Below are 9,039 nucleotides of genomic sequence, written 5' to 3' on the forward strand. Positions count from 1 at the left end.
ATGTGTCGTTTTATCTTTGTTTCTCGTCGTTTTACTGAACGTCGCCTTACTTGGTTTTGTTTTGCAGTTGTCAAGGCGTCGTCGTTGACTGAGTTGAACGCTGATTCTGAAGATAAGTATCGGAAGTTCTTGGGTTATTCTGTCGAGGATAGGTCTTTTAGTCGCGACGGAGAGTTTTTAGTCGAGCAGGAGGCGAACCGGTCAGGCGACGTCGCCGAGGAGGAGGAAATAGACGAGGAATCAGGTCAACTGACTCGTCGTCGGAAAAGGTTGGATTTGCTTGAGGAGGTAGTGGCAAACTCATCGTCCGCCGAAGGTGAAGTAGGCGATATGGCTGACAACTCAGGTATTTGTCGTTTGTTTATTTCGGGGTTTGTATATATTTTTGTTTTTGCTTTGGATAATGTTTGACCTTGATTTTTTGTATTGGGTGTAGAGAATACTATGTCGTCTAGGCCTGTGTCGAGGATGTCTCAGAGCGAGATTCAGGAGCGTGCAAGGAAGCGATTGAGGTCGTCCTCGACTTCTGGTGGACGAGGTATGACGGTCGTACCTCGGTTTTCTGCGATAGGTTCGTCGGCCGAGACGCTTGTCGTCATAGGAGCCGAAGGCTTTCATCCGATTGCTTCGTCGTCGCCTCCACAGCCGTTCAAGGCGTCGTCTACTGCTGTCGACGTTAGTAAAGTGTCTACTTCGTCGGCCAAGAAGCGTCCTGTCGAGACGGATCCTGTCGAGGATACGGTTATCACTTTGCCCCCAAGCTTCTTGGGTGATGAAGAGGCGTCGGTTATATGGCCTTTCGCTGATCGCTTGATCTTGCCTACGACGTATCGACGATATCACGAGGTGGATCCTCTTCCTGTCGCGTCGGACGCCGCTGAGCTTAGTCTGCGGGTGAGTTTTATTTAGTTTATTCTTCTTTTTTGTTTGCGAAAGATGTGTGTTGTGTAAATCTGTTTTGGCATTGGTTTTGCGCAGGCGTCGCAGGCTGCCTTGGCTGTACGTAGGCAGTGTTCGTTGCTGTGCGACGAGGTGACGAATGCGAGGCAGCTGACAGCGACGGCGAAGAAGGCGGCCGCGTCGTGGGAAGCGAAGTGGAAAGCTGCTGAGAAGAAGGTCGTGGACCTTGCTGCGGTGGTTAAGGCCAAGGGTGATCAATTGAAAGGTAAGGATAAGCAGTTAGCCGACGTGGCTAAAGATCTGGAGAAAGTGAAGGAAGAGCTGGCCTCGACGACGGAGGAGTTGGATGGATTGAGGAGCTTGTACGACGCCCTGCAGGAGGAGGCGAAGGACGTCGAGGCTCTCGCTATATGGAGGACGCGGGCGCAGATGATGTATTCCTGCTTGATTGGGGAGACTAGCCTTTGGCCGTGTCAAAAGGAGGTGGATGACTATCTGGCTAATGGCGGTACCATGGCTGACCTGTCGGTGCCTGTGGTGGATCCGGAAGAGTTAGCGAAGACGGTTGACACTGCTAGTACTGAGGCGACAGAGGTGGATGCGGCTTTGTTGGTGGTGAGTGCGCCTGTTCCGGACCAAGAGGGGGAGGTTTTAGCTGTTGGGTGCGAAGAGGAGGCCCTCGTCGTCGTTTCTCAAGACGAGACGTTGGACGTGGCGTCGGTGGAGGTGCCAGTCGTGCCCCCAGAGCAGGAGTCGGAGCAGGAAGCCGTGGCCTTTACTCAGGAAGAAGGGATGTAATAGTTTGTAGTTTTCGAATTTCTGTTGGTTTTTGTGTTTTGTTTGTGAACTTCTTTACTCGTCGTCGATGGCGACGACGAGGTGGTTTGGATGACTTGTGTTTTGTTTTCGTGTTTGGAATGTTTTTATTCGTCGTCGGTAGCGGCGACGCGGTGTTTGGATAATGTTTTGTGTTTGAATTTCGGAAGTCGTGGCCTTAGGGGTCGCGCGTAGTGTATGATAAGTTTGTTTTTCTTTTCCTTAGTCGTTTGTTCCTTATGGTTATCCCGTTGCGTTTTGATGTCTTAGTTTCGTGTAGCAGATGCTTTGCAAGTAATAAGTATTGAATCGACTGATGTGTAAAATCATACCTGCGCTGTTTGTTCGTTGTCTCTCGCGATCTCGTTCTGAGTCGTACGTTGTTGCTTATGGATGTCATTCGTCGTGCGTCTTGCATTCTGCAAAAGAAAACATGGGTCGCTAGGAGGATTGGCCGTTGGGGATGCCAACGGCCCTCCGATGCTTAAGTCAGTAATGGTTTTTAAACGAAAATAAAACGATAAAGAAAAATAAAGACGACGATACGATGACTGATAAAATTGGTTACGACGAGATTACAAAAATGGTAGAGTTTAAGATGTGTTGCGTTCCAGCTTCGGGGGACCGACTTGCCATCTTTGGTAATGAGTCTGTATGCCCCCTTTCCGACGATTTTGTCGATCAAGTACGGTCCTTCCCAAGCTGGTGCTAATTTACCTGCGTTTAATTCTTTCGTGTTTTGAAATACTTTGCGCAGTACCCAATCTCCTTCTTTGAACATTTTCACTTTGACATTTTTGTTGAAGCATTTTGCCACGATCTGTTGTTGTGACGCCATTCTTATCAACGCTGCTTCCCTGAGATCTTCTGTGTTGTCGAGGTTTTCGCTGAGTTCTACGTCGTTTTTCTCCAGCGTCATGAGTCCATATCGTGCACTGGGCAGCGTCACTTCAGGGGGAAGTACTGCTTCGCACCCGTAAACGAGTGAGAAGGGAGTCTGTCCCGTCGCCGTCCTAGGCGTCGTCCTGTTGGCCCATAGGATGGATGGTAGTTCTTCTGCCCATCGCCCCTTCTTGTCGTCCAACCGCTTTTTCAGCGACGCGATGATCGTTTTGTTGCTGGATTCCGCCTGTCCGTTTGCTTGGGGGTATCTGGGCGTCGACGTCTTTAGCTCGATGTTCCATGTTTTGCAGAAAGCTCTTGTCTTGTCGCTGATGAATTGTGATCCGTTGTCGCAGATGATTTCTGACGGTATTCCGAACCTGCATATTATGTTAGTCCATATGAACGAGCATACCTCTTTGTCCCTTACTTGTTGGAATGCACCTGCTTCTATCCACTTGGAAAAATAATCTGTTAGGGCTAACATGAAGACCTTTTGTCCTGGGGCGACGGGCAATTTGCCGACGATGTCCATCCCCCATTTCATGAAAGGCCACGGAGTTAGGGTTGGATGCAAGAATTCGGATGGTTTATGTGTCATACCTGCGTGTCGTTGGCACTTGTCGCACTTGGATACGTACCTCTTGGCGTCCTTAAGCATTGCTGGCCAATAGTATCCATTTCTTTTGATTCTGGTTGATAAGCTTCGTCCTCCTTCGTGTCCTCCGCATTCTCCTTCGTGGTATTGTTTCAATAGTATTTCCCATTCGATTTCTTCGGCACATCGCATCAACATTCCGTTTGCTGATCGCTTAAATAGTACGTCCTGCAAAATAACATATCGTGAAGCTTTGAAAAGTATCTTTCTGGCTTCTAGCTTGTCGTCGGGTAGAGTTTCGTGCTTTAGGTAATCGAAGATGGGTTTGGTCCAACTGTCTGTGTTTAAGGTTGATAGGACGAGGCTGGCGTCTTGTGGTATGTCTTTTTCGACGGCGGGCAACAGTAGGTGTACTAGAGGTATGGTCGAGAATGGTGATTTTCTGAGTGTGGATCCTAGGTTGGCAAGGGCGTCGGCTTGCGTGTTTAGGTCTCTTGGGATTTGTTTGATGGAGAAGGGTTTGAATTTGGAAGTTAATTCTTTTGCTTTCTCGAGATACAAGGTCATTTTTAGGTCTTTAGCTTCGTAGTCGCCGTTAATCTGGTTGACGATTAGTTGTGAGTCGCTGAAGATGTTGAGTCCGCTTGCCCCTAATTCCATAGCTAGTGTCATTCCGGCGATTAGCGCCTCGTATTCTGCTTCGTTGTTAGTTGCCTTGAAATCGCAGCAGATTGCCTGTGCTATCATGTCCCCTTGTGGTGACTTCAGTACGACGCCTAAACCTGCACCACGAAAGTTAGATGAGCCGTCGACGAAGAGTGTCCATATTCCTTCTATGTTGTTGATGAGTTTGACTTCGTCGTCTGCTATCCTTTCTAAGTCGGGGCTGAAGTCTGCCACAAAATCTGCTAGGGCCTGCGATTTTACAGCCATTCTTGGTTGATACTTGATGTCGAACCTTCCTAGTGCCATTGTCCACTTCTCCATTCGACCTGTCAGTTCTGGCCTACGCATCACAGACTTGATTGGATAGTTAGTCATCACCACTATTTGGTGAGTTTCAAAATAATGCCTTAGTTTTTTTGCTGCGGTAACGAGTGCTAAAACGAGTTTTTCGAGGGAGGAATACCTGGTCTCTGCTTCCAGTAGTGACTTACTGATGTAATAAATGGGTAGTTGTTGTGCTTCGTCTTCTCGAGCTAGGACCGCGCTGACTGCCGTCGAGCTAACGGCTAAATAGAGTTGTAAGACTTCTCCTTCTTTTGGCTTGGATAGGAGGGGTGGCGACATCATGTATTTTTTGAGGTTTTGCAGGGCTGCTTCGTGGTCGTCGGACCAGTTAAACCCCTTGTTTTTGCGCAGGACGTCGTAAAATAATCGACACTTGTCCGACGACCGCGATATAAAACGGTTTAGTGCCGCCACTCTCCCTGTCAAGCGCTGTACCTCTTTTATGTTCCTGGGGGATTGAATGTTGATGATCGCGCGCACTTGGTCGGGGCTGGCCTCGATTCCTCGTTGGGTGACGATGTAACCTAAGAATTTCCCTGCGGACACTCCGAAAGAACATTTAGTCGGGTTAAGTTTCATACCGTACTTTTTTAGTATGTCGAAGGATTGTCGTAAGTGTGCCACGTGATCGTCAGCCTTCCTCGATTTCACCAGCATGTCGTCAATGTATACCTCCATTGTGTCTCCGAGTTGGTCTTTAAACATCTTGTTGACTAATCTTTGGTACGTCGCACCTGCATTTTTAAGACCAAAAGGCATGACTTTATAACAATAAATTCCTCTATCCGTTACAAAAGATGTTTTTTCCTGGTCGTCTGGGTGCATAAGGATTTGGTTGTATCCTGAGTAGGCGTCCATGAATGTGAGTAGCTCGTGTCCGGCTGTGGCGTCGACCAGGGCGTCGATGTGCGGCAGAGGGAATGGGTCCTTGGGGCAAGCTTTGTTGATATCTGTGAAGTCGATGCAGACTCTCCATTTTCCGTTCTTTTTACTGACGACGACGACGTTTGCTAACCAGTCTGGATATTTGACCTCTCTGATCTTCCCTGAATCTATCAGGTTTTGGACTTCTTCGTCTATGATTTTATTCCTTTCGGGTGCGAACTTACGTCGTTTCTGTTTTACCGGTCTGAAGCTGGGGTCGACGTTGAGCTTGTGGGTGATCACGTCTGGGCTGATTCCTGTCATGTCCTCGTGCGACCAAGCGAAACAGTCCGAGTTTTCTCTTAGAAACGACACTATCTGACTTTTGATGTTGTCAGGCAGTGAGGCTCCTATCCTCACGACTTGGTCTGGCTTTGTCTGGTCTAGTACTATCTCGTCGATTTGTTGGTCGTCGGGGTCGTCCGATGTCGACCCTGGCTGTAATTGCTAGATGGGTGACTTGGATGGTTTCAGTGCTGTCTCGTAACATTTCTTCGCATCTCTTTGCTGCCCTTTGATTTCCATGACTCCCCACTTGGTTGGAAACTTGATTGATTGGTGATATGTTGATGGCACTGCCTTCATTTTGTGGATCCATGGTCGTCCTAGGATGACGTTGTATGCTGATGGACAATCGACGACGTTGAACTTGGTCATCATGTTGACGCCTTCTGCGTATGTAGGCAGCGATATCTCTCCTACCGTCCGTAGTGCTTCTCCACTGAACCCTACCAGGACTGTTGATCTCCTTACAATGTTTTTCTCTTCTAATCCCATTTCTTGTAGTGCTTCCAAGAACAGTACGTTGGCTGAGCTTCCGTTGTCGACCAGTATCCTTTTGATCAATGCGTTCCCTATTGGGAGCGATATTACCAACCCGTCGTGGTGCTCCCGCTGTGTATGTACAGAATCTGAATCGTCGAAAGTGATAGCCATTGCGGTCAGGGACCTGTGTAGTGCGACCTCGTCTTCGGTTTTTCCCTCTTCTATGGTCTCAGATTCTCCCCTATTAATTTTTTTAGCTGCAGAAGAGGTTAGTCCACAAATATCTGAACCACCGGAAATAACATTTATCACTTTATTGAATGGTGGTGGGTCTGGTCGCTCGCTGCTTGTCGTTGGGCCGGGCAGGGTGGTTTGCTCTTTGGAAAATGTTTCTTTTCCCTTGTCGCTCAACAGTTCCTTTAGATGCCCCTGTTTCAGGAGGTATGCGACCTCCTTTCTGAGGGAGATGCACTCCTCGGTTGTGTGTCCGTTGTCGCGGTGGAAGTCGCACCATTTGCTCATGTCCTTCATGGAGTCCGGTTTGTCGTTCTTCCGGGGCCATCTGACTGTTCCACCTACATTTTGAAGGGCGTTCACCACACCTCCAATGTCGACGTTGAAGCCGTAGTCGGAGATGTTAGGGTGTTCGACCCGCTCGTTCCTGTAAACATTGTTAGTATCATAATACTGATTGACACTTTGTACCTGGTTTTGCCGAACATATGGTTGGTGTCGCCAATTGTTGTTCCTTGGGGTGTACGATCTTCTGTCGCTGCTGCCCCCTATCGATCGTTGAGATGCTGTTCGGATAACCTCGTCGTCTTCGATTCGCATCTGGGCGGTGGCCCTTGATCGCACCTCTTCGAAAGTTGCACAGGGGTATTTGGTTATTTCCTGGTATAGCTCCGAATTGGGGATGAGGCCTCTCTTGAACGCCTCAATAGCAGTCCTGACATCACAATTTTTTATACCAATTTTTTCACAATTAAAACGGTTAAAATAATCGCGTACCGACTCGGTTGGCCCTTGAACCAACCGATAGAGATCACTGGTTTGTTTTTCTAACTGGCGACAGCTGGCGAATTGTTGGTAGAAGGCGTTGATGAGATCGGACAAACAGGAGATGGATCTGGGAGGGACGTTCGTGAGCCATTCCAAAGCTGCTCCATCAAGGGTGCCGCCGAATGATTTGCACATAACAGGTTCCACTAGGTCGTGCGGGATCCCGATCTGCCACATACGCTGCTTGTAGAAGTTGACGTGCCTATAGGGGTCGGATGTCCCGTCGTACAGGGTGGTCCAGGTTGGGAGCCGGAGTGTGTGCGGAACTGTCACTCTAGCGATCGCTTCGCAGAACGGCGACGCTACATACCCGTCGGTCGGCTCGGTCTCCACTGGTGTAGGTGCCCCGGGGAACCTGGTCATCAACTTCATCAGGCGGGAATAGTGCTTCGTCATGCGTGCATCCATCTTGTTCAGGCGTTGGGTCACCGGATCGGGAGCTTCTTTATCTTCTTCCTAACGGGTTTCCTCCTCATCGTCGGTCACATCTTCAAAGTCATCGGGCATCTCGAACGTTAGCTTTTTTGGCTTCCCACCTTTGTAGCGGGACTGGTGCTTGTTGCTCTTCACAGATTCGAGCTCTTTCTGGAGGGTTTCATTGGATGCCCTCTCTTGGGCTAGCTCGGCTTGGGCTTTCTCATAAGCCGCTTTCATCTCTGCGATCGTCATCTCTCCAGTAGTCATGGTGAAAGGGGTGCTTTTGTGTAAAACCTAGTTAATGTCCCCACAGACGGCGCCAAACTGTTTATGCCAAAATTCGTATGGGGGCGACTTTCGGCTAGGATCGACACTAACTAAGCAAAGAATCAACGACACAAATAAAGAGACACGACACAGAGGAGTGTTGACGCGGAAAACCCAGGAATAAGGTAAAAAACCGCGGATAGCTATGAGGCTATCAATCCACTAAGTGTTCTATATGATTGTTTATGCTCTTCTTTCTGAGAATTGATATTAAAAATCTAAAGTACAATAATGAATGCTGAAACAGTTGATAGCTTAAGAGTTTGAGTGCTTGAGTCAACGTCCTTTGCTTGTCATCATCTTCGTCCTTTTATAGGATATTCTCAACGGTCTAATCGGTTGAGAGAATCCCACAAAGATAGGAGTATCTTTGTCACACGTCTCTTCAGTCTTCAACCGCTTCCGCGCTTCTCGTGCATGTCTTGGACTCGTTCTTGCTAGCGTGACGGCGCTGCCTATCATGGGCTTTAGGTTAAATTATCTTTATCAACCCGTTTCTTGAGGACGCGTCTCAGTTGCCTGTGCGTTGTCGCCTGTCCTTCGTCGTTCATGCCTCGTCGTACGATGCTACGTCGGACGTATCTCCCTGGAGCTGTGTTTACCTGCGACACGACAGGACCTGGCTGACACGACATGATCAAACGTTAGAACGGTTATGTCGTTAGTCCAAAAAGTGGGATAACACTTTGCATACGTCTTTATGCATTCATGGTGACATGGATCATGAATAGTTTGAACCAGACTCGTTTAGTGCGAGGTACGTTCGAGTAGTGATCTGCTACTTCTCTTGTAAATGTTGTATTGTGCGACATTGCCATGGTTAAGGTAGTCACATGTTGAAGTGTGCCTTGACCAAAAGCTAGGTGTCTTACTTTACCCATAACCATGTTTGGAAATCTTTCGACTCACTTGCATAATTGAGATAAACGCATACTTAGCTTAAACCAACGACACTTTATTATGTTCGAAAAAGTCTTTGAAAATTATTTGAAAATTACTTAAAATCCGAATCCTACTATGTACAATCCGAGGTGTCCTAAGTAAATTGACTTATAGAAGGGTTCGTACAGGATTACATGAGTGAATCAAAATACTGTTACGATTTTTGGAATGTTGTCTAAGGATTTGCTGGAAGCCAAGGTGCAGGCGTCAAGATATACTTGTGCCCGTTTGGCACATTGTAGACACCTATTTTTGTCCCCGTTCCCGCAAGGGAAAGGTTCGATGATGAAAGCATAAAAACTCCACTTGACAACGCATCTCCTATGAAATAAACGAATCTTGATTCCCCATTTCATTTCACCTGAAACCTGCTACTTATGGAAACCTGCTAAAAA

The 9,039-nt window shown here is 47.8% G+C and overlaps 2 protein-coding genes across 2 annotated transcripts; one reads left to right on the forward strand and one right to left on the reverse strand.

The window, feature by feature from the left end:
• Positions 1–2,325, forward strand: LOC130470074 (uncharacterized). The gene is made up of 3 exons (XM_056839650.1): positions 1–346; positions 437–894; positions 979–2,325. Exons 1-3 carry the CDS (start codon positions 1–3, stop codon positions 1,696–1,698), a joined length of 1,524 nt encoding a protein of 507 aa, XP_056695628.1. The 3' UTR covers positions 1,699–2,325.
• Positions 2,326–5,578: 3,253 nt separating this feature from the next.
• LOC130470075 (uncharacterized) lies at positions 5,579–7,366 on the reverse strand. Its single transcript, XM_056839651.1, has 2 exons — positions 6,933–7,366; positions 5,579–6,845 (listed from the first exon to the last, which is right to left on the reverse strand). Exons 1-2 carry the CDS (start codon positions 7,364–7,366, stop codon positions 5,579–5,581), a joined length of 1,701 nt encoding a protein of 566 aa, XP_056695629.1.
• Positions 7,367–9,039: the final 1,673 nt, after the last annotated feature.

This window comes from Spinacia oleracea, chromosome 3, assembly GCF_020520425.1.
Source record: "Spinacia oleracea cultivar Varoflay chromosome 3, BTI_SOV_V1, whole genome shotgun sequence".
Lineage (NCBI taxonomy): Eukaryota > Viridiplantae > Streptophyta > Magnoliopsida > Caryophyllales > Amaranthaceae > Spinacia > Spinacia oleracea.